The sequence below is a fragment of the Epargyreus clarus genome, unplaced genomic scaffold, assembly GCF_041222505.1.
Source record: "Epargyreus clarus isolate Ecla_fem2 unplaced genomic scaffold, WU_Ecla_fem_2.2 ptg000007l, whole genome shotgun sequence".
NCBI classification, from domain to species: domain Eukaryota; kingdom Metazoa; phylum Arthropoda; class Insecta; order Lepidoptera; family Hesperiidae; genus Epargyreus; species Epargyreus clarus.
Window position 1 is genome coordinate 26,309,527 of NW_027332215.1, and position 27,019 is coordinate 26,336,545.

A 27,019-nucleotide genomic window follows, 5' to 3' on the forward strand; every position below is an offset into this window, starting at 1 on the left:
AATAATAATAATAAATGAGTAGCGCCGGTCAAGAAGTAATATTGTCTCGTGAATTATTATTATTTCATATTGTCCACGTGTGCATCGCAGGTGTGTTAGCCACAGGGCTTACACTATTATTATTTTTTTGATAATATATCATTAATCCATGGGAAAACTGGGGCTGAAACATGTGTACCAATGACGTCGCCGCTAATTGCGCAACCTACGACTCGGTGGGCCCTGCATTCGCAGCCTGCACTTGACCCAGAGCTGAGATCTATTTTTCACCAATATGTCCTGCTTTCCAGGAAGGTGCCTTAGCTCCTGGTTTTGGGAGGAAGAGGACAATGTTGAACAGTGGGATCATCAAGTTAAACATGACAATTCCGTGGGTCGGTTTACAAATTTAATCTATTGAAAGTGACTATTGATTTTTCTAAATTTAGTTCATTGCGTTGTTCCGGTAATTTGGGTTGTAGATAGCCGTCGTGAAATCGAATTTGATTTGCATATAAAGGAGTTAGTAATCAGATAATGTAATCTTAATGTGTATCTGTGAAATAATTTTGTTATCGCAGAAGGAAAAAGAACTTTTTTTTGTGTGCGGGGAAATCCTTTATGGGTTCGTTTTAGCCGTGGGTGCAGCGGAGACGATAAACCGAACACCTACCGCCTAGAACCCCACGATGTTCCTCTGGACGCCCTTTGTCGGGACCACGGGTAGGTACGCTAGTAGCACACGTCCGCGGTCCAGACAGCGTTTGCGCACGTCTAGAGATGGGCAAAGAACCCGGTTTAAACCCTGTGCAGGGTTTAAACCCAATAAATACCCGTTTATTTCCTCCCACTAGGTATTTATCTGGGTGTTTATAAAATGAGTTAATAAAATCTACACAAAGCTTTTAAAATAGTTCAAATGTTTATTTAATAGATATACTATAGGTTTTTACTGTATTTCTAATGTTTTTACATTTTTAAATATAACATTTTTAGGGGTTCATCTATTTTTATTACATTTTTAATTATTATTTGTTTGAGGAAACAAATATCGCACAACTAAAACAAATAAATATACCTCTCGTATACTATTGCACAGGTGGTGTGGGAATATGGGCATATAATGTAAAATGTAATTCTTACGTAATATCTTAATAATTATAGCTTTAAGAAAAAAAATATAAACATTATTTTATAGAAAATTTTAAGTGCTACAACTTTGGTCCAAGGTACTTTTCGATAAAATTTACCGTTTTCGAGAAAAATCCAGAAAGCCGAAAATTTTGACGTTTGACCCCGAATAAGTGCCGACACACACATCGATGAGGACTTTTAGCTTTATGTTATTTGATTACTATTTTTATGTCTAAATTGATCGGACTATAAAAACTCCTCTATCAAAATGTTTCAATGTCATTTTCTGTAAATTAATTAGAAAAAAGTTAAAAAAAGTCTTCCCAAAGTTTAATCTATTATTGTTATTATCTTTGTTATTTTTGGTTTAACGACAAAAAGTTATAGAACTAAAATTATAGATAAATCAATTTGAAACCATAATTGTTCTTACTAAATTTCTGTGCGACGAATAGTTTGCCTGGTAGAGCGTAAAAACGCTTAGTGCCCCTTTTTTCAAGATGGCGGCCGAGGGACAACAGTTGGGACTCCACAAATTAGGATTTAACTGTACACTAAGCCCTTTACACTAATCATTGACATCTATAAAATAAAATCGGGTCTTCGAAAATTGCAACCCAAATGTAACACATCCGAATGGACTATAACATGACTATAACAGCGTAGTTAAATGAAATATGTGCTTTTAGAGCGCATATTTAGTGAATTGTTTACAATATTATTTTAAAAATGATATTACACGAAGAAAATAAAAATATGAATGACAATAGTTTACACCCGCTGTTTGGGTGTTTATTTGGGTTTAAACCCTATTTCACCCAAAATACCCGGTTTAAACCCGTATCCACCCATTGGGTTTAAACCCTCTGCCCATCTCTACGCACGTCCGAGCCTATCTGGGTTCGGAGAAGGAAAATTGACCTAACCTAACCTTTTTTTCTTTTCTTAACGAGGGGGAAACTTTCAAAAGGTACCCGACGACGTGAGAACGACGCTGGGTTATGTGGGATTTTTACCGCGCTAAAACCCCCTGGTGGCCGTCCTCGGCGCTTGTTGGAGAACTCCGGGATCTCCGACGGAACGCAACCAGAGTCCTCCAAGCGCAATGCTCCGATCGGGCTCTGCCCTGGGGGAGCAGTTCACGGCGGTATGCGACCACACATACCGCCGTCCTTCTCGGGGTCGCATACTGGACGGTTCGAGCTCCCACTCTTGCCGCCCACAAACCCGGAAGCCCCCTTTTAGTCACCTCTTACGACAGGCAGGGGGCAGGCGTTGCCTTATTCTAGTCCCGGAAGATCTAACCTAACCTTTATATATGTAACCTAACATTAATATATGTATTTATTGTGCGGGGACTGGAGTTCATTAGTAAGACAGTAAAAGTTTGATGATGTGGTATTAACGTCGAGTCATCGCATGTTTAAAATGAATCTTACATATGCGCTTTATACATTTTCGAAATTCCAATCCTTATTGCGTCATGTTATTGAAAATGTGCGTGAAAAGAATTAGGAATAAACATCTTATCAGTAAAAGCCATTATTAATGATATATAATATAGAATATCTATACAATATCTACAAGAAGAGTGTGGTAAAAGCGTAAGCTTAATGTATTAGAAATTAAATTATTTTCGTGAAACGTAAATTGTTCCGCTCGGTAAGCTCGGTAAGTTGATACAAGACATACTAATTCAATAGCCAAGTAGCCTTCTAAATACATTGGAAATGGAATAAATATTCTTTAAAAACGTTTTTTTGTGTTAAGCTTATGCCAAATCCTTATGCCAAAAATACGTAGAACTTCAATTATTTAAAGCAACATTATAATATTTTAACAAGCCGTGCATTTAAAGCCGGGTATGCACTATGTTCGCGAATCTCTACGCTCCACGTTCCTGCAACTGCTCCGCACAGTGGATACGTTCGCGCTCCTGGAGCATGCAACAGTGCGCGCTTCGCTTTCGGCGCTCTACTCGGTGGCGGTTTTTTGGCGAACACAAAGGGGATCTCAGTCTGTTCGTGGACGCGAGCAAAATATATTCGTAATATCTGGTGTGTACGTTTACTGTATCAGGCTCCACGCTCGGAGAAATATTAACCTTCATAGAGTTGTACCGAAACTATACCTATTGTGATGTGGGGCCCCGGGATAAAAAAAATAAACATTTAGAAAAAGATGCCTGAGTGGAAATCTGAAAATAATATGCCTAATTTTGACGACATGTTCGCACAACGTTCACAAGGGGACTGTGGAGCACGCGTGTTTTTTAGGGAGATGAGCTTAACTAAATAAATGTTTTAGAGGCAAAAATGGTTCATAAGCGTTACTTCCTGTAAAGCCTTGTGGACATATCCTGTTTTACATCGATACAGCCATTTGAAAAGTCGGCCGGTAAAAACTGACACACACAAACCACGACATTTTGTTATAAAATTTTGCGAAACCATATTGGGAGATCTAGACAGTGGCACTGAGCTTTTTGAAATCATTAATAAACAGTTCAGTTTATTTGTGTGATATACTTATATAAGGTCTGTTTTCACGGAAACTTGTAATTGTTTCAGGGGTGCTGGATATGACGGGCACGGACAACATCCGCTTTAGCGGTCACACCATCGACAAGGCTACTAAGGCCAAAGTGACCTTAGAGAACTTCTACACGAATCTCATCACACAACACTATGAGAGGAAACAGAGGTGGGTATTAATATATGTATGTATACATATTATGTGTAAATGATTGATATTCTGACAAAATTTTGTCAATTGATACGTTCTAGTATTTAAGCCGTTTGTCAGGGCTTGAATAGGAGGAGGGGTTACTGCCCCGGGCCTCCACAAAACAGGACCTCCACAGAAGAGAAAAAGTATCGAAATTTCGACGGATTAGCAATTTATACGGTTTTAATTAAAATATGTTTGAAGTGAAAACTTCTTTAGCGGTGTTGTGCATTTTTGAGGCTTGATATATATTTATTTTTGTGATGGGTAAAAGTGTTAAACTCGCGTCAGGCCACTTGGCCTGATCGAAAATTCGTAAGACGGCAAAGCCAAGATACAAAAAGTCAAAAAATACAAAAGTCAAGATGTCATCCGGTGTCAGCAAATAAAAATGTATCATTTATTATATTTTATTATTCAGGTTTCGAAAGTTATCACTTCTGCTGGCACTCCCGGAGTGCAACCCGTTGATTTATTTTTCACATTCGCCTGGTTGAAATAATATGATTAGTTCGTGGGCAGTAAATTTTCAGACTTGACGGTACAGTAAGTCTTACAGACGTGACGGGAAGATTTTTTTTTTTCATTTGGAAAATAATCAAAAAGCTCTCCTTCGCTGCCCCAGGGCCTTGACGCTTGCAAATCCGGCCCTGCCGTTTCGTATAATACGAGGGCAAACCGACAAGACCTACATTGATTTAAGTACATAAGTGGTGGCTGTTGGTAGCGTCCTCGCTAAATTGTTTACCTTGGACGTATAATAGTAGGACGACCTCTCAACTACTGTCTTTGTATTACAGCAGGGTATTATCAGAAATGTTTTCTTATTCAATAGTCATTTACGAGTATTAGTTTTAAGCAAGACTTTTTCGCCAAGATAGTTTGTGTCGTTTGTGTCCATATCTGTTTTAGACATACTTAGTAGAGTCATACGGACGGTGGCGATTACTCTTCACCAAGTGGTTCATTTGTGAATCTAAAGTAACTTCACGGGTTATTGATACCGTGCGGTCCACCAATGTTATATAATTATACTCTTATATGAGTTGAAACCAATACTACATTTCCAAATATCATAAGCGAATAATGCTTTATCTATACATTCTTTTATATGAATTGGTTTTCAATTTATCAGATTTCGGCAGGTGTGAAGCAAGCATAAGATTACATCAAAATAAATATATTTTTATGAACTTGATAATATTTTTGTTTGCAAACACTCCGAAACGTAAAATTATACTAAATCCCTGTCTTATTATATTAAAAATATATTTATGTAGAAATGTCATATTTAGTATTAAACATTGTTACAATGAGCGAGTGCATGCGTCGCACCGATAGGCACGCAATGTGAATTTTAGCGGTGCGGTGCGTAGATTATTTATTTGTCCTAAACCTGTAATGTTATACAACTTAGTTATAAACATAATATCATATATTTTATCAAAAAACTGTATAAGGCAGAAGAAAGAGCTTGGAAGAATTTTATTACCAATTTATTTTCCTACGGTGTTTCCTTTTTTACGTTAAAAAATGTCTTCACTGATGCACCTTATTTCAGACTGGAGAAACTTGAGGAGTCGCTCAAGGATGAAAGTCTTACGGAGAGCCAGAAGCAGGAGAAGCGGCAGCAGCACGCTCAGAAGGAGACAGAATTCCTCAGGCTCAAGCGGTCCCGCCTCGGCGTCGACGACTTCGAGCCGCTCAAAGTAAGATACTCTCCATGGTTCACGGTAACAGCAGGCATTATAACCAGGGCCGTCTTAAGGAAAGTCAGGTGTCCCTTCGGAATACTATTATTAGAAAAAGCTAATGTTTACAAAATTATAAAACGCAATGCGGTGTACATCTGATTTGTCATTTGTTTTAACAGTGTATATTTTTGCAGGTTATAGGCAGAGGGGCGTTCGGAGAGGTCAGGCTTGTACAGAAAAAGGACACCGGTCACGTGTATGCAATGAAAATTCTCAGAAAGGCGGACATGTTGGAAAAAGAACAGGTGAGTGCTATTCTATGGATTAACATAAACACACTTTGTTACTAAAGATATGATAACATAATGTAAGTCTTAACATTTCGTTTTCTTCAAACATTCTTCGTTTCTTAAAACATTTTTATTTATATATATTTCTCAAAAATTGAATGACTAATCGCAATCTTTTTATATTGCTAATGTTCTAATGCTTACATAACATCATTTTTTTGCAAATTTAAAAAAGAAATATTATAGCGTTCGAAAAGGTGCTCTTAAATCTTAACATATAAATTTTGTTTATTGAAAAGAATGTTGACTAAAACGTTAGAAACTATTATCAAATTCTATAAACACTTTTTATCAATAGTAAAGTATTCAGAGGAATTTTATTGTTTCATTGTATTTCATATCAGTTCAACGTAGTGTAACGGAACTCTGGGGTCAGGAAGGAGGACGCGAAAAAGTGTGCCATACTTTATAACAATGTATCCATTCTTCTCGTAGGGAATAGTTCATGTATCGTTTGGATTTGTTAATATTCCTTGTGTTCTATTCATAGGAAGAGAATTGCTTAGGGTAATATCGCAGAGTTTGACAAATTCATGTGTTCCAATTTCATAATTATGTTGTTTACTTGGGGACGGATGTATTCTTTAATTTCAATGTAACAAAGTTTGGTTTTACGAATTTCTAAGTTTAAAGTAGTTTTATGTCGACGACCCGCGTGGCGGAGCTGTCACCATACCAGTCTGACGCGCAAAGGGTCCCGGGTTCGATCCCCGGCCGGACCGGTATCTAAATGATGAATTTAGATTTCTGTTTCTGGGTCGGGGTGTTTGTGTATTTGTCTATGTGTGTGTCCATGGCACCCACGACACAGGGAATCCTAGTGTGGGCTGTGAGAGTAGAAAGCGTTTATTTATTTCGGTTAATCAACAAAATATATCAAACATAAATAAATATAAATTTGTTGTTGTTGTTGTTTGTTTGTAATATTTTTAAATTCTTTCAGGTTGCTCACGTGCGCGCCGAACGCGACATCCTAGTGGAGGCGGACCACCAATGGGTGGTGAAAATGTACTACAGCTTCCAGGATCCGATGAACCTGTACCTCATCATGGAGTTCCTGCCCGGCGGCGACATGATGACGCTGCTCATGAAGAAGGACACGCTGAGTGAGGAGTGCGCTCAGTTCTACGTGGCGGAGACCGCGCTCGCTATAGATAGTATACATAAACTTGGATTTATTCACAGGTGGGCACGTTTTGTTATTGTAAGGCATATATGAGTATAGATATCTTACGGCTTTGTAATTGAAGGAAGCCATTAGATGGCTTATACGGCTGACAATTCTGTCAGCCATTTAATGGCTGTCATGGTGTAATTTACGCGGAACAATGTCGACATGTGGTGCAAAAACACGAAATGGAAGAAAAAGTGCGGAGAAATATCGTTTCATTCGTAAATGATCTAAAAACTACATTTTTTAAATATTTTTAAACACGAAAATAGATGACAGTGACAATTTCAATTGTCAAAACTGGTTACATTTTCTTGTTAGGAGTCAATAAACTTTACTTATCTATGTTGTAAGGCAAAATATACGGCTTCAGAGTCAGATATTTGGCGGTTGTGATGTTGTTAATGTCACACTTGAGTGCGGATGCACATTGCACAATTGCACATGCCTTTTACTATCATCAAACAGACTAGAGATCTATAGGAATATTGCTGCAGAAAAAACAAATCGTACTTCACATTGTGGTATGAGCTAAATTATTTTAAATTTTGGCACGAAGCTTTTTAGAAAAGCAATGTTTTAATATGTATATCCTTTATAAAGTAAATTATTAAATCGGTAATAGCTATTTCACGTATCGGTAAGATTATCATGAAACGATATTCAGCTTTCCGCGTATGACGACGGATCCTATAATTGTTTCGTTCTATCGTTCATCGTTTCATCGTTTCGTTCGATTATATTATTCATGGTGCCGTGAATAGGCTACGAATATTGTTAGATATGCATATGTTATAATTATAACGATGACGGCTGTATATAACAGTGTCGTATAAGAAAATTGCAGTCTAATGGATTCGACCTTGTCGTGTATGTCTTGATGTCTGTCGGAAATAATATAATTTGATTGAATTGAATTTGCAGTGATACCTCGTTTCTCTTATTTGGATGTGACACAAGAGAATTTTGATTTGGATATTGTGAATCTTATATGTGACCGGATAAAGAGGTCGCGTAGATCGCTTCTCATATAAAAGAATAAAAGTATTTGATAGCTTCAAATAGTAGAAATGTTAATGACATCAATGAGTCACTTGACATTTATTTTTATCATTTCACAGAACTATTTGAGAATGTTATTGTCTTGTTTTACCTTTATCCTATCCTTTGAACTTCTCTCTTGGTAGAGTCCGCGCCAAACTGCTAGTCCGCTCTGAATATAGTAAAGAGTCACGTCGCAACAGAAAATTGTAGATATTAACGGAACGAGCGGGACCCCCCCGGCAACCTCTGCTACATAGCTGCGTACACACACTCCGTAGCACACACCCTTACTGTTGCTACGGAGTATATACTTGTAGTTGTGTTCGACCGCATTGGCTCTCTGACTACACCTGCGCGCAACAACTTCAGAGTGGACTAGAAGTTTGGCGCAGACTATAAGAAAGTAAATATAATAATAAAAAACAATATTGCTGTTTCCAGGGACATAAAACCCGACAACCTCCTCCTGGACGCGCGCGGCCACATCAAGCTGAGCGACTTCGGCCTGTGCACGGGCCTGAAGAAGAGCCACCGCACCGACTTCTACCGCGATCTGTCCCGCGCCACCCCCTCTGACTTCAGTGAGTACTGTATGGATCGTCCGATTTTGGTTTTCTTTTTATTTTGACAATTTAACCGTTTTTTGTTTCTTCATTAACGGAGGTGGTCGGGTATGCTCTGGAGTGCGTACTAATCGTGTCATTCATTTCATGTCATTCGCTCAGATTTTAACATAGTTAATTAAAGTGTGTTATGCTTGAAAGTAGTATGTTGTGTACATCGATGCCAAGTTTTCAATTATTTTTCTAAGCAGTAACAAAAATACATTTTAAATTAAAACAACACGCAACATCGATGTGCCATCATCTAATAATCACCTGGCTGACCATGACATTGGTTAATTTGAGTTGTTTTGATTTGTATTTTCCCTCATTACCACCGTGCCTACCGATGCCAGTGAAATATAAAACATTTCACAAGAAGTCACTCTTGTTTCAGTTTCGACATCCTCGTCCGCGATGGACTCGAAGCGGCGCGCGGAGTCGTGGAAGCGGAACCGGCGGGCGCTGGCGTACTCTACCGTGGGTACTCCCGACTACATCGCGCCCGAGGTGTTCCTGCAGACCGGCTACGGGCCGCAGGCGGACTGGTGGAGCTTGGGCGTCATTATGTAAGTTTATTTTATACTATTAATAAGTATTTCATACGTATTTATATGAGGTATTCCCGGAACGCTATGATGTGGGTCTCTTTAAAAAAAGGTGCAAAAAGAGCTCTCCTTCAAAGCCGGCGATGCATTGGCGACTCCTCTGGTGTTGCAAATGTCCATAGGCGGCGTTGACTACTTTACATCAGGTAGCACGTCTGCTTAATCGTTAGGTTAAACAAAAAAAATAAACTTAGAGGCAACAGGAATGTGTCAAAAGTTTAAAAGGTGAATTTTTCACAAATAAAATATAATATAATTTAAGTAGCAAAAGTTACATAAGATTGGCTGGGATAACTCGATAGTTCGTAATGAATAATTCTATTATTCTGTTACTCCATATACGAGTGTTATACAACTATTAGATATAGATTTAGTTCATCCTTTGTGAGTCTATGGGCTACATAAGACTCAAATATCTATGTCTCCAGGGGTACATATAACATTGAATAAATTTAACAATTTTATCAAATGCATGACTAAAACGAGGCATAATAACTTTTGGGCCTCTCATTAGCTTCAGCAAAAATGTATTAATTATTTAATTTTTATCATTCAATAAACCTGCCAAAATCTAAGTGCCTTAACAAGAATTACAAAAAAAAAAATCCACCAGTGACTATTTGTGTGATGAAAATTACATTAATATTTACTATTCACTAGCGTCCTGCAATTATTATGCCAATTATTAAGTATTGATGCCAAAAAAATTATACAAGACCCTCCTCCTTTTCGAAGTCGGCTAAAAATGAGATGATATTTTTGGGGATAAAACAATAATTCGCCAAGTACGAGTAGAATTCGCACTTTGAGGCTTCCGAACCACTAATTGTTTATTTTTTTATTTATTTTTTTATTTATTTTTATTCATTTTATTATATTCAACAATACTTAGTTATACGATACAACAAAGATGGCGTTGACGGGAATGATACGTAAACAACGTATAATAAAATTAAAATAACTATATTGAAATATGTTTCATGGTTCTTATTTGTATTCATTATAGTACCAGTTATAGTAGTAAACTGATTGTAAAAAAATCAACCATCTTCCTAGATAGATCGAAACATGCCAAAAAATACCGGTTTGTCGTATGGAGACCCCCTTTAATATTCAATTTTATTATATTTTTAGTAATTGTTGTTGTAGCGGCCACTATTATGTTTCCTCGGTAAAAATTTCATGTGTCTATCTATTACGGTTCCGGAGATATAGCCCTGTGACAGACGGACAGGCGGACAGACACCGAAGTCTTAGTAATAGGGTTCCGTTTTTTCCATTTGGGTACGGAACCCTAAAAATGATTCACGTAATTATGTGTGCCTTGTCACAGTCTCTAACTTGATACAAAAACACAGTAATGCTAATCTGCTGTCTTAGGCAGTTATACAGGCAGTGGTGTCGCCAAAATGGAATAATGGCAGAAATATTTAGTTCATGGTACACCTTAGGAACACTTATTTCCGCGTAGGGGTTGAAATTCGGCCATAATAATTATAGAAATTAAGATTTTTATGTATATATATTCTGGTTAATAGCCACGAAACAAACAAAAAAGGAAAATCGGATGATAATGTTAGCTTGTCTTAACCCATTTTTATAATGATAAATTATGAAGAAATTTAATTTGTAGTTCCGCAACGAAGTGTAGCTTCACTATAAAATCAATTGGTTGTCTTATGTCGGCCAGAAACTTCAAAATATACGAGAGAAAGAAGAAAAAGAGATTATACATTTTATTACAAATGTAAATGAAAAATAATGCGTGAACATGGATTCCTAAATATAATACATATAAACTCAAGTTACAAATGTTATTTACTATTATAAGACTACATACACAACTATTAGTTAAAATATATTAATAATAGCATTATACAGCTGAGCGTGCTCTATTATTGTTTTTACATATTTGCTTAATCATGATTCTTGCTTGTTCTTATCTATGTGTGTATCTTGTTCTTATCAATATGTTAATGTAGCTGTTGCAAATGTATCACGCTGCTATTGCAAATTCATGCCATATTTTTCTTTTTGCAAGCATTTTGAGCAACTCATTCCTGTCATATTGAAAAGAGATTGTCAGATTGAAAAGAGAATTGATACAAGTGTATAAGTGTTCGTATGTTACAAGTTTATATTTAACTCGGGGCTGTGTACAAAAATCAAACGGCCCTCACTGCTACGCGCCACCACGCTTCTATCGCTGTATGATGATGCATAGCGCTGTGTGATAAATTTATGGCGTCGTTGACTCGCGTTTTATGAAATATACGTGGTCTGTGCGAATGATTCATTCTTTTTTTCATGTCATTGCTGACAGTAAAATGCGTTAACACCAAATAGGGTTGGGACTAAAGTATCCCGAGGTGTTAGAACCCTTTGTGGTTCGACTCCGGCGGCACCACCGTCACACCTATTTCTACCTAATAACAGCAGTGTTAGGCGCTGTCGTGTTCCGGTTTGAAGGGTGTGGTAAGGGAGACAGACTTTTCCGAGGCGTTCCAGCTTAGTCCTCAGGGGTAGCGGCGCATCTGTGGCCGACCTCAGGTAGAAATATCTAATCCTATCTGGGGTTGATTACAGATGTCCATGGGCGGCAGTAGCCACTTGCCGTCAGGTGGACTGCACGCTCGTCTGCTACTCCTATATTATAAAAAAAAAATCCCAAGGTCGGTCACATGTGCGCTGCTACATCTGGGGATGTTCTGTGTGTAGTGGTGGTGGTTCTTACACAGTTAATTATTGCAAACAGGGTGCAAAAGTTTAAAACGTCTCATTTTCATCATAAATATGAATATCGCGCTTGCTTGTGTAGCGAAATAGGTCTATCAACTGTTGCACACCTTATTTATGTGACTGCTGGGCTCAAGTTTCTTTCATGCATATCTGTATGCATGTAACCATTCTTCTCGGTTATATACATGTTACATTAAAAGGTGGGAGATGAGCTAATTTCGTTATGGGGCGACTATTTTAATCCTGAGGGGGTATCTGTGATTAACTTCAGTTAGAACTCTTTTTTAGGTTGGTGACAAATCTTAATAAGTCAGCTGCAAGTTCTGCTGAGAACGACTCAAATAAGAAAACAAAGATGAACAGTTTTTATTTTTTAGAGCAAATTTAATGATATGAATATATGTCGACATCTATAAATTGAAATGTCGCATTTCTTCAATAAAATTGTCTTGAGAATAATTTATACGTTTGAGCTCGTAAATTATGTCTCGCGCCATCATTTATTTTATTGTTTCCCTCCGCCCTGTCATAGATGAACATAGTAAGTCATTAGGGGTATTAAATTATCAATGTGTATTTGCTTACTTTTATGTTAGCCTACTTTATAATGCACCCGAAGTATTGTTAAACGCATTGCCACAAGCAATATTGTCTGACATTGTTTACTATTTGATGTTTCATTGCCGAGAAATATGCAAGTTAGGCTGCATTATTCACATCGACAAGTACTATATATGCGAATTATTCTACTGATGCTAGAATTGAACATGAAATGGCGAATCATTAACTAATTACGTGATGCACAAAATAAATGATAAATTAAAAAAAAAAATTGCCATACATTGTGCGATATTAAACAATATCGATTAGTTATTATTGCCAGCATTGCGAAGACTTAGAAGTTGCATTAAAACATATGGCGTAGCTTAGTTCAGCACCAGCACGTGTTCAGTTACCAATGGCACAACTTAGTTGATAATATTTCAAAATGCTCGTATGTACGATACGTTACACGTACCCTACATGCTAAGTTTAGTTAACTTTGGATTATGGTGATCTACGTTATGTCATGCTAATATCTGCAGAATAAGTTTCACATTTCACTTTTACATTTTAAATGTAAGTTATGCCGTCTACCTCATGTTAAGTAGCCACTACAGCTTAAGGATATTTTTCATCGGATTAAAATAGCACATTGTTGTACCTGAAGTTAATCAGAGATATGTTTGCTCGCCCAAATGACATAAGTTATTTTATATTGTATAAATAATTGTGGGGTCATAAGGGAGAATTAAAACTCTTCAATGTGTAACTCGTGTCTTATCTTCTCCTGTGTAGCATTTCTAGCAGATAATTCGCTGGCGGCCATGGACGTCTATATCTACCCCAGATACATTAACTATGTAACCTGTGCTTGAACACAAATGTGTTGCTACCCCTGAATACGAAGTTGAAATGCTTCGGTTAAGTATGTCTCCCTTACCACAACCTCCAGCGGAAAGCAACAGCGCTTAACACTGCTGTTATAAGGCAGAAGTTTGATGGTGGTATATTTAGAGTAGAATTACAGAGGATTTTACCATCTTCAAATTATTAGAGCAAACCACAGGGAGAGAGAGAGAGAGAAAAATGATCTTGAGTGGTCACGCAGTTTAAAAGACGTGTGGTCGAACAAGGACGTCTGTAATCAACCCTGGACAGTATTAGAGTTCTATCCAGCATTGATGACATACATATTGTTACCTATATTTCAAACAAGAACACAGCATCGTTTAATACTTCTATTGTGAGACAGAAATACTGCTGCTGTAGGCAAATATACCTCCACTAATAAACTTGTAGATTGTTTCAGGCCATTCTCCTTATAATAAGATGTCGCATTTCTGAATCTATTATTACTATTACAAGCATATTCTACTATGTTACCTTTAAGCGGACTTTGCACACCCACCCTTTTTTTGAATTAGACGATGCGCTATCTCCCTTGCTATGGGAGATACAGTGTTTATATTTACACTGCCAATAATGTTATTAGGAACTATAAAATTGAACCTTTACGGTGATATAAGAAATACGATTAACTTGCGGACGTCATGTGACAGTGCATACTGTCCAACCATACCCTTTAGACTAGAATACAGACAGCGCAACTTTTTTTTTACGAGGGAGAACTTTCAAAAGGCCCGGAGCCATGAGAGCGACGCCGGGTTATGTGGGATTTTTACCGCATTAAAACTTCTCCCGTGGTCATCCTTAGCGCCTGGTGGAGAACTCCGGGATCTCTGATGGAACACAACCGGAGTTCTAAGAGCGCATTGTCCCTATAGAGCTCTGCCCTGGGGGGAGCAGTTTACGCTCCTCCCGCACACCTGGTGTTTACGACGATATGCGGCCACACACACCGCCGTCCTTCCTGGGGTTGCTTGCTGGAGGGTTCGAGCTTCCACTCTTGCCGCTGCAACCCCGGAAGCCTCCTTTTAGTCTCTTACGACAGACAGGGGATACCGTAGCCGTATTCTAGTCCCGGGACTAGAGGGACAGGCAGAGCAACTTAACAGTGATTTTACTGAGATACGCAATGACATGTAAGGACACGTGCGATGTTTCTATTCGCAGGTACGAGATGCTGATAGGATATCCGCCATTCTGCTCGGAGTCACCGCAAGAGACGTACAGGAAAGTGATGTCGTGGCGGGAGTCGCTCACGTTCCCTCCGGAGATCCCCATCAGCGAGGAAGCGCGGGAGACCATTCTGCGCTTCTGTTCCGAGCCCGATCGCAGGCACGTTTTTGATTTGTTGATGATGTTAATTCCTCTTCTTTCAAATCTTTTTTTTATTATTTTAATATGTACATATTTTTTTAATTTTGACCTTAAAAGTTTAAATTGATTCGAGTATCTTGTAAATAAGATTTTAAATTATTACATTTATTACAGTGATTCAGGAGGTATTCTTCTTATAGTGGTAGTGCTGACATTTCAATAATTATATTACACAAATTATGTTTTATAGTGACTATAGGGAGTAAAATTATTTTTTGACTAGCATACAGCAACGACTCTAATAAAATTTGGAATTTTTAGTAGGTTGTCATAGTAATTGGCCCTTTTTTATCGAAGTTATATGTTTAGCAGGTTGCAAATCTGCCAATGCCCTTATTGCTGGGTACTGATTCCATGACTTTCCTTTCCGTCCAGCTTTGGAAATATTTGATAAGAGAGTTTCAATGACTTTATAACATAGTTTTTAAAAAAAGCCGTTACATGATTGCAGACTGGGCTCTCAACGGGGCATCGAAGACGTGAAGTCAGTGAGTTTCTTCCGCGGCGTGGACTGGAGCCACGTGCGCGAGCGCCCCGCCGCCATCTCCGTGGACGTGCGCTCTATCGACGACACATCCAACTTCGACGACTTCCCCGACGTCAAGTTAGAGATCCGTGAGTGTCATTATGAATTTCACCCTACACTTACAAGCGGTCATGTTGGATAATACAAACAATATAATACTTGTATAACCAATGAACGTAAATTGTAAAAGAAAGCAACGAAATTTTCGTCAGCTAGAAGCTGGTTCCGTCAAAGTTTTATACAACCTTAGGGTGAATAACAATTGTATGTTGCAGGAACCGTGTTTACCATTTTCAGGTTTCAATCGTTTAGCAGAGTTTTAAACAGTTTGTCCAATCGTACATATATAATTACATTCCGTTTTACTTTTGGTATTTATTCTTCAGACAAAATATATTTTTTAATTTATTTGGAATGCTTAAACAAATAATAAACATTTATTTTGTTTAATTAAAAAAATTATATTGTTTTATAATAAAATCCAATAATTTGACTGTGAATATGTTAATAAATATTTCGTGGGATGCTATTATCATTGCCAATTTCCATTACTGTTCCAGAGTCAGCGCCAATAAACCAGGACGGTGAGGTGGCGTACAAGGATTGGGTGTTTATAAACTATACTTTCAAACGCTTCGAGGGTTTGACGCAGCGAGGAACGCCGACGAAGAAATGAGCCAGGACACGCAGGTCACTCAGCAAGCCGTGCACACCGGTGTAGGGCTTGCAACCCCGTCGCAACTGCAAGCGTTTGACACAGAAGACACTACGTAAATGTCACGAAACATCCCCCCTCCCGACACTTGCCGAAGCCGACGTCAGTCGACAGCAGCCGAGTTTTGCCGATCGTTCTTTTCTTTGCAATTGTTAATGTGTACAATTTTTATGGTATGGCTCGTGTCCGTGTTCAATTAACCATTCGATAGTCACAAACGTGCTGAGAGTTAACGCCAACGTAGCACAGTGCGGAAAGCAATATGAAAAAGCTGTGATTTGATGATAATGAAATTTGAGCATATCTGTAACGTTAGGTCACTGCCGTAAGTACTACGTATAGAGATTTTATTGTATGCCATGTCTAAGGTTGCCGACATGTAATTTAAGCGTGCATTTCATATATTAGTGGTGCGGGGTGAAGCGCGACCGGTGTATGCCGAGGTTTGCAAATCGACCTGCTTGTTGTGTATCGCTGGAAATAAGCGAACAAACCGCGCTGACCACGATCTCAATAATATGCGAAAAGGCATTCGCATATAAAAGTTTTTTTTAGATAAATGCTTTTTCTAAATAAACATTAAACCTTATTTTTATTAAGTATAATGCGCTAAATGATTACATTTTTTTTGTATTATTAAGCTTATTAATTACTTTAGTAAATCAATGCTGTTGGATGAGTAAATCTATCTCTAGTAAATCTATCCTTTGTTCACTATATTATTTTCTATTTGATAGATTATATGATGCTTAAATTGCAATACAATTACTGAATCCAAATATTATAGTGTAATTTGCATTGTTTTTATTGGGTGGACTTTTAAATTTATCGACTACCGTAGTCGATAAATTCTAACAAATATTGACTAACAAATATGAAATTGATGCTTAATTGATGAAAATTTATACATACAGTGGTATTTTTAAAATTTGACTTGGTATAGGAAATTTAATTTAAAAAGTACATTATTCTATTACACAATGTAATAAGAAATACTATTTTACTTGGCGTCGAGAAATTCTGTAGTTTAGGTTTAGTGGAAGAACATTTTTATTTTTAGGTAAAGTTAATTATGTTTTTATCTATGTCTTCTGTTGCAATGTCAAGAAAAACATATAAATGTCAGATAGAAATATTAAGTGAACTTATGTAGTTAGCGTTTAATATATTTATTTTTTACTACAGTCTCGCGCTCAAATTACTTGCCGGGAACAATCAAAGTCGAATGTCTGAAATAATTTTGCAGCAACAATGCACCGGGCTAGGGGCATCACGACAAATTTATTGAAAACATGAAATGAAACTTAAGAAATCGTCGTTGTAAAACGTTTTGTTGTATTATTTTCGTCAGCTAAAGGTCACAATGTAGATTTCATTTTTAATAATTGCACTGTTAAGTAGGGCACATGTTCAAAAGTACCTCGAACTTTTCGACATTGAGCATAATTCAAGAACGGTTATAATTGACGTCATGTAAAAATATGGGATGCCGAAATGTATGTGATCATTAAATATCGTTACGTTATTTTTGGGCGTGTTAAAACTTCGTTTCCACCATTCAAATTAGGCCTGTACATTATATTCTTAAAGTTACACGACTTGCTATGCCCCTCAGATTTGAATTATAGCATTTGAAATATGTTGTTCTGACATTGTATTTTGGGTTATGCATACAATATAATTACGAGTATCGAAGTATTCGGACCTTTAGTTCAATCTGCATAGAGAGGACAAACTAAACGTATAATTAAAAAAAATAAAAGTTCTGTAAAATTTGAATGTTTCCCATATTTAATGAATTTATATTATATTTATTAAATATAATAAACACGAAGTGAATTCGTTCTCTGCCACAAGATCACTATTAACAAATTTACAAAGTGGTTCTTATACACGATACACTTATATGCGCGTGCTAAGAATGCGAATAACTGCCGGTTTTAAGTATGCATAGAAAACTGTATTTACTTAAACGTAAACGGTACCTTTTTCAAATAATATATTGTAAATTGTAAAAATGAACAACATTATAACTTGAACCAGCTTGACTCGCTCAAAAATAATGATGCAAAGTTTTTAGTCGTTAGTCATCAAACACACAAATTTTACTTGAATATAAGCATATTAACTGTCAATTTAGTGCATTTCCTTTTAATGTTTATATTTAAATGTAAATATGAATGAAAAATGACTTTTAAATTCATCACAACTATATACATTACGTAAATTTCAATAACTGTCCCTATTGACGTAATAGCAGTTTGTACGCATCTACGAGCTGTAATTTAGTCTTATTTATGATAAACCTCAATTTTAGACGTAAGTTCTTATAGTAAATAATCTCATGGTTCGACAATCTGCCGCAACTGTTATCATTGTAGGGAGCGCAAAATATTCAACATGAAATAATATACATACAATTTTAATATAAATTGTATTTTAGTTGATTGTATGTGTAAATGAATATTGACATTATTTATAAAAGCAAATATTTTTGCTTAATATCTATTTGTATGCTATGGCTAAAGATGAATGTGAAAATAAATTTGAGTATAGCCAGCTAGCTATATTCTAGTGCACTCATGCAATGGGCCGCCCACAGCGGATTATATTTGGTAAGTCCATCTGGTTCCTTGGGCTCTGGTGCCTTCCACACTTTCTTGCACGACGAGACGCCCAATAGCATTGTTATTTCTCCGTGAAGCGTCCGAATAACTTCAGAATACCACAATACACGAAGTTCGATAGACGCTGTGTGATGCCGAGTTCCTGGAATATAGAGTCGTTAGTACGAAACTCTTTCTATGAGACTCCAAACATCTTCCTTCGGCTTGTCGTAACGTCCACGTCCGCAGCATATAAAATATGAGGAATACAAGTGTGCGAACAAGCCGGATCTTTGTGGCTTTGGTAATGTTTAGTTTCCGCTATATTATTCCTTAGCTGGCTGAAGATAACATTAGCCTCTCCCCTGAAATGAAGTTAAGACTAGCTGGTTAAAGGGAAGTTTATTTGTACATGAATGTTTAGTCGTAATACACAAAAAACAAGTTTGACACAATTCCAACTATATTTACATATAGCTTGTATATATTGGAAGAAAACGTAAATATTGTCGCTAAAGGAACAGTAACTTTCGTTATGTTGCAATTTTAATCTTTTCGTGGAAATAAATTATTGTATTTCGTTATATGGATATTTTATGGTCTTTCATTGATGTGGCTGGATTCTTTGGACGTCTTTTCAAAACATTATATAAGCCAAGTGATAAAGTAATTGTATTATTAACTGGCAATATGAAAAAATCATGGTACAGTAAAATCTTCTATACTATAGAACTTAACTGTTTTAATGCTTCGTCTTTAAGTAAATTGGTGTTGTTTTGTTCAATACAATATTCAAGTATCATAGTCAGATATTCGATCGGATGTACAAGTATAAGTATGTAGCTTGTATGTTGTTCACTCATAGATTAAGAGAGGCATCTAGTCTTAATCCATTGGGTACCTTATGGGTATAATATAGACCGAATGAAAACTAGCGAGCTACCACTAAACGTATTGTTAATTTTAAAGTATTATAATGAGATTGGCGACGGCCACGTCGAGGCTAAATGAGCACGGCTCAGTGTATTTGCTCAAACATTTTAACCAACTCAATGAATGAAGTAGCGCACTTTCTTTGGTCTATACGAGAACCCTCCACCACCTATTAATATATCTTCAGAAATGCTCTTTATTCAGTATTCAGTATTAAAAATTAAACGCAAGATGAAAAGTCAAAATTATGCTTATTCTATTTGTATTTGTAAATAATAAATATAAATATATCATTGAGTAACGTTTATCTTAGTTCAATCCATCTGCAATAGGATTCCGTCCAAAAATTAAGTTACTATTACATCGAAGAATGTTTTATCTACATATAATACGAAGATGATTTATCTACAATAACTTACCAGAAATTAACTTAACGAATAATAATTTATAAAAATATATGCCTTCTATAGTTTACGGTTGCCTTTCTGCAAAAAAATCAGAAAAACCGACGCTAATATGAATTTAATATATAAAAAGATTGTATCTATTTACAATGGTAATAATGAGCATTTCTGATAATGAAACTTTTATTTAATCTTGAAATACTCCTTATAGTAGTAATTTCAGAACGGCATTATTGTCTGTCAATACTAACATTTGATCGACAGCCAAGCGGTTTCAGTTAACATCGAAGTTGCACGAGCGTTGGCAATGTAATGCTAAAACTGAAGAATGTAAATATATAAAGCAAAATTTTTTGCGTATCCATATTTTGTATGAAATGATGACATGATATTTGATGTCTATGTATATTTATTATATCTTACTCGACGAGATTACGAGTCTATAATGTATTGATGATAAATAAATATTAATGTACCACTAGAGATAAGATTGTTCTGCCGGTGTCCAAGAGTATTTAATGTAGGGTACAGAAACTAAAGATTCGAACGCACTGCCGACATTTTAGAATTCTGTTGCTGTAGGCTTAGGTGTGTGAATACAGGTTACCCGTTATATTCTGTCTCAGCGCCCGATCTACTTTCACTTGAATTAAACCATAATAGCCATAGTAATGTGATTATGGACTCGACAGACGTTTTTTATGTAAGTGTATACGCCACTTTGGATCAAGGGCTGAAAAGAGGAGCGGACCTGAAAATGACTCGTTTTTAGCTTCCTTGTTCTCGGCTTCTTCTGGTCATTATATTAAAATGTATAATTGTTACGTATAGGAATCAAGTCAGGATCTAAATAATATAGTTTTACAATATGATAACATTTTTTTCATAAGTCTGCACTGATCCAAAGTTTGTTGAATTGCGAATTCTGTGGAATGTAAATTGTATCGTGTCAATGTTTACATGTTTATTGTTACTCCGTGGTCGGGCGCTGAGGTAGTATGTAATGAGAATAATGACCCTGTCTATTTGTACAAAAAATTATTGCGTCACATCTCTACGGGCAATACGTTCAATATTTTCTCTGTCCTTATATTATATAAGCGTTGCCTTTATCTTTTTTCGCTTTTGCTGTTATCAAAATATTATTCTACTTGTAGATGAACAAGCCAGGATACAATATTAGTTTGTAACGTCACGTAATAGAAGTCTCAATATCTTGTAATATAGGTAGATTAATGAAGTGTATGACAAGTGATGTAATATAAATTATACTAAGCTCTCGTCTCTTTCAATTTTTGTAAAATAGATAGTTTGTTATCGCGTCTCATTTTCTTTTTCTCTATCATTGTATATGAAGCACACAAAATATGTTTGTGTTGTTTGCGGTGGACGTCTATTTTATTTTCGTAATGCTCTATGAGTTCGACATGCTGGTAAAAATGGATATCAAGCAAGAACTTTCCTCTAATAATACGTAATACTTACCTTAACGCCAATATTATCGGTTGAACAGTAATTGTAATAAGTCCTGTTTAACATGACAATTAATACTAGTAATGTGATCGCGATCGGCCGAAGCACGCGTCTCGCACTCCCGCCAACGCAGCTGTTCAGTATATGTGCGCGAGCCTCGTTCCTACTTAGACTTAAGGTCTATAATCGCGTGTGTAGTTTCGTCAGATTGTATATAACTGTGTTGAGGGTGCGCGAATAGGGAACTCAGATTTTTCCATTAGACGTTAGATTTAGTCGTAGCTGGTTATTAGTGTACTAATATTTAATAAATCGGTGTTTTATAATTTTAAATTAATTTACTCCTAATTTGTGTATTATTATTGTTCATTGTAGGACTAATGAATTTTAATTAAGTTAAATTATTTAGTTACTGATCGTATGGGAGTGGTGTGCAAGCCAACCTATGTATTTAGATAGACCATCAAAGCCTTTTATGCTAATAATATTAATTAATAAGTAATAATAATTATTATATTTGGAGACAATCGGATACCTACGTGCGGCGTAGTGTAACGTTAACGTAATTATCATATTTATAGGATATGTGATCGATGAGCGCGTGTGAAGTTGCCCTTACCTTTGCGTTCCGAATGGTGTTAAATGCTTTTAGTTTATATCAGACAAAAATATAACATTAAACATAAGTATGAGACATAAAAAATATGAATGAAATAAATCTACATCACATTTTTTTATTTATTTATTATTTACAATGTGTTTACAAACTATTTGTAAGTATGCTTTTATTAACCAAATTAAAATGCATAATAATGACAACTCACGTTTGAAATTTTGAAATGTTTATTGGAGCATTTATAGCAAATTATTATAAAGTGTAAATTCGGAATTTTCGATGCAATGTGTGTATTAGAACATTGTTATCGCTTGCTTTATAGCAAAAAGAAACATCGCGAAGAAATCTACTTGTGTACTTTCTGTACATTTCTCAAAGGTGTGTGAAGTTTGTTAATCCGCACAAAACCTAAACGACATCCTAAATCACATTCTCATTCACAGAGAAGGCGCGAGTCCGGCACAAGAAAGGAATAACAGTTAATGATCGTCACGTAAATCGATCTGTAATAAAAATAAGATGTATTACCATAGTGACTTTATAAAATAATATAATGCCTTATTTGTTTTGGTTGAATGGTAATCACTTTGCAAAGCTTTTTTTTGCAAAGCTCTCGCTTTACGCCATTCGGACCGTAACCTAACTTTGATATGACGATGTGTCTAAACTTAGTGTTTTGACGCAAAATATATTGCATACTAATCACAATGTCGTATTAACTGAAGCAATTTAATATCCAGAGGTGCAATATGATCTATAGTATACGTTTGTGGCATATTAAAGATGTCGGTAGTTTTGCGGAGAGCACGATGTCGATAAGCGATGTACGTTTATAACCAACGAGGGAACATACCTCGTTGTAATTCATCAACGTGAAAGATATGCGAGTAGCACCAGGACCGTTTTATTAGATGTCAGCGAGCTGTTTATTGTTCCTTGTCAATCGTTTTAACTTTGTAGTTAACTAATACATGAACCCTTTTTGAAATAAGCCGACACCTGGTGTATTTTCAGTTGTGTTACCTTATGATGGCGCGTTATTTGATTCCGCTAGTTATTTTATATCACAAATATCGAGTAATGTGCCTTTGTTTGGTGAACGACAATAAGAGTGAGCAGTGTCGGCTTGATGTCGCGACTATGTTGACGGGACCTTGATATCATCTTGCTTTATAATTAGAATGTAGAATAAAGTCTACATCGTATTTTTAAATGACAATTTTCAAGTGTAAGAACATATCTTTATATCGTTTGTGTTAACTATTACTTAGCTCAATCGGCACTGTTACTGCCGTAGAACCTACAGAGGCAACTCGTCGTAGCGAAAACCTCGTACCGCTTTTCACTATAAAGAAAGACAATATCCTGTTGTTTTTATTTTTTATTTATAAGGAGTTTATGCTGTACTTTATTCTAAGAGAAAAGCGGTACTAGAGTTGCTTTGATCAAAGCTAATTAATAAGGGCGGTCCACTGTATATGGTATGTCATAATACAAGTAAGTTACATATGTTATTTCAGTGTCATAAATATAGCTATTTTAGTCCATTGAAATGTTACAAATTTTGAGGAGAGGTTCAGTGTAAAGCTAAACCCAAATTACGAAAATAGGTCAAAAATTGGGAACAAATTTTCTTCTACAATTTTTCTAGACATTTTACGGAAAAATTATATCAGAGCAGAATGGTTCGATAGAATGGTTTTCGGTGAATAACTTTATAAGTAAACGTAACTTTTTAATGGACTCTGTTAGCGTTATATAAATGCAATGATTATATTGCGTACCTACACCAATACCTTTGATACAACCCTTACAGGGTTTCATGCCACTGTATCAAAATTTGTAACACCTTTATATGTATGTGATAACTGCATGATACATGATAAATATTATGATTATGATTATTGCTGTACTGTAACATTGTTAATAGATTCAACATCACTTGTGGAAAAAAGACCAATTTTAAAGCTAGGATGATTAAATAACTTAAAGTTGACATGTATTGACGCGGCTATGTTGATTTTATTTAACTAATTCTGACATCTCTGATGATTTCTTACAAATATTTTGATATTTTTTTATATATAAACTTGTGTTCATTATTTAATGATTTCTCATCCATCACCTTACTATGGTTACAATTCTGCCAATATATGTGTATAAACCATAAAAATTAAGTAAAAAATATAGATTGATAGACTTATTAGGTTGCTTGGTGAATGTAGTGCTTGTGCATACGGGTGGACCGCTCTGAATTTTATGTCTAATTCATAAAAACATCTGTTATTTTTTAAAAAGAAACAAAATTTAATCATAATGGTCAAGGCATAGTATAAATTTACGAATGTATTTCCAGCGAGGCAATCGTTAACGAATCGTAAGTAATAAAGGGTCTGGTAAATGAATCTAGCTTGTTATAAAAGGTGTAGTTTCCTAAACTAACTACCGAAACTGTACCAACAACAATAATATGGTATTTTACAATTTAACTTTACCTACGTTACTATTGAAAAATATCTTAAGATTTTTATGAATATAACTGTTAAGGGTCATATTAAAATTGGTAATGTGATACATATTGAACGCCATAGTTTGTTAGTTGGTTGGTTTTGGTTGTAGTGGCGGTTGACCACCAAATAAATGCACGCATTCTTGCCACTTGTGATTAAGAATGAAAACTGAGTGAGTGGAGACCTCATGTTTCAATGCTTGTGCGATAACATATCGTTTAGACGTTAAATTTGCTCCTGAAGACGATCATAATTCGGTACTGTCAATGGGGAACATGGAAATATTGTTTAGCTTCATATTATGTAGTATTTAATATACTTAAATATAGTTATGTGTTCTTCGATTGGATAACGTATTATAATGTCATTTTCATAAGTCGTGTTACTTCGCATCGATGTTTGTGTGAGCATATTACTTGTAAAATGTTCAGAAGATATGATGCAATTTTAAATTATTTAAATTAGTTTATCAATACAATATCTCATCAATCCAAATGGAATTTGGTAGTATTGTGTTTCTTTCGTGTTCTAATCTAATTTATTTTGAAGTCTCTTGTGTTATATAATATAATATTTGAAGGTTGGCTGTTCATTGGATTTATGTAACATGTGTATCTAAGTACGTACTATGTACATGTTACGTTCCATTTGATGGTTACGAGTGTGGTCTTTAAGCCTGGTGTTTTTGTGTATTAGTATGTGAAATTCATAGTAAAATGATCACCTTGGATTCATTAAGTGGAACGACTATGTTTATGTATTTGAGTTTGCCAAAAGTGACACACTGTCGCGTGTCGTAAACAATGTATACAACGTTTCATCTATCCGAAACCTGCCTTGAGTACGTTTTTGAAAATAACTTGATGAGAATTTCTTTTGCCGTTACCGAGAAAAGGTTTAAAAAGAAAGTGAATTATGTCTCGTCAGACCGTTTATCCAGTTTCAATGGATCAAGTTTATAGTTTTTCATATAGAGGTTAGCTTACTTCTTGCCTACATTTCTTACACAGAATATAAATCAAGTAGACATAGCACTCAAGTGTAAATACTAGTAAAACTGGCGAACAAGTGGGCGGTACAAATATAATCGTGGTAATTGATAAAAATCTGATTATATAAAAATATATAAATATACAATAAATACCTATTTTGACTATTCATATTGTGGTACTCATTTTGCATCAGAAGTTGAAGAGTCAAAGTAAACATTATTATATAAAGAGGCTGACCTTGGAAATAGCTTGAAAACATTTAATTAGACCACTTGTTATACGTATATATATGTTATATACTTTAATGATTTACTAATACTCAATAAACTACTTGATAATGTTCTGCGAATTGTTCCAATGAATTGGTTATCTAATCTCTTGCAACAAATTTAATTAATTTATGAACTTTGCTTTGTCGTCTTACAATTGCTTAAGTTCACACTAAAATTATTTGCTTTGTTATTGTTATCGTAATTGAGAAATGAATAATTTAATTTCTTAAGTTTTGAATATTTTGTTTAATACTTGTTTCTTCCATGTGATTTAAGAAAATTGCAATACAAATAAGCATTAAAGCGATATTAAATTTATGTGTGTTTGTTTTTAATCGTTTTCCTTATAACAAATTGCAAGCAAGAGCTATTTCACCCTAACGGTTAGAGGATATAACTAGGGTACAAAAAAAAAACAATTGTATTTTTATGTTTTATTCAGCAAATCATACATAATCAGCTTGACAGTTATAAATCAAAACTATAAATTTATAACAAATTGAATGTAAAATATAATATCGCTAGGGTCGGCCGAGTAGGAAAGTCCAGACTAGGGGTCATGAAGTGACTAAATGTTTATATGAAGGTCATAACATAAATGCGCCCACTCACCTCACTCGCCTCACTCTTCCGACCCTACTCGTATAAACTCAAACATAAGAACTAATTTCTTACAAATACAATTAGCCCAGTAAAATAATTCCGTAAAAAAGTCATAAGTTATTCCGAACGATTTTATATTTTGCCAGATGAGCATGACCAAATAGCTGAAAATGTATCCGAAAAAAAGTTAAAATGACATTTTACTATTTTCTCAGTTGTGTCTCAATGTATTTAATAAGATGCTTTACGGAGATCACAGCTACTGTACACACTGTACGTACTTACTGTACATGTGATGTTCTGTAAAGTTCTTTATTTTGATATCGAGAGAGACGTATTACATTTTTCCTGTTATCACAATATGATCACAGTTAGCTGACAAATTGAATTTCATTTTATCATATTAAATTATTATTTTTCACTATTGAATTTTCAGCCTTGGGTCTAAACTGTTTACGACTAACGTTAACGACTAACGAATTAATTGATTTTATTTCT

The 27,019-nt window shown here is 35.5% G+C and overlaps 1 protein-coding gene across 3 annotated transcripts in view; it reads left to right on the forward strand.

The window, feature by feature from the left end:
• The window catches only part of trc (Serine/threonine-protein kinase tricornered), a 42,227-nt gene extending 22,565 nt beyond the window's left edge, over positions 1-19,662 (forward strand). The window contains exons 3-11 of one of the 3 annotated variants that reach the window (XM_073075301.1): positions 3,684-3,816; positions 5,402-5,549; positions 5,729-5,839; positions 6,828-7,069; positions 8,541-8,689; positions 9,099-9,270; positions 14,665-14,829; positions 15,323-15,486; positions 15,958-19,662. In XM_073075301.1, the coding sequence (XP_072931402.1) occupies positions 3,695-3,816; positions 5,402-5,549; positions 5,729-5,839; positions 6,828-7,069; positions 8,541-8,689; positions 9,099-9,270; positions 14,665-14,829; positions 15,323-15,486; positions 15,958-16,073 (1,389 nt within the window). In that variant the 5' untranslated portion in view covers positions 3,684-3,694 and the 3' untranslated portion in view covers positions 16,074-19,662. Of the gene's footprint in view, positions 1-3,683; positions 3,817-5,401; positions 5,550-5,728; positions 5,840-6,827; positions 7,070-8,540; positions 8,690-9,083; positions 9,271-14,664; positions 14,830-15,322; positions 15,487-15,957 lie in introns of all 3 variants that reach the window. The other 2 variants (XM_073075300.1, XM_073075302.1) reach the window with 2 other exon arrangements.
• The last annotated feature ends 7,357 nt before the right edge of the window (positions 19,663-27,019 follow it).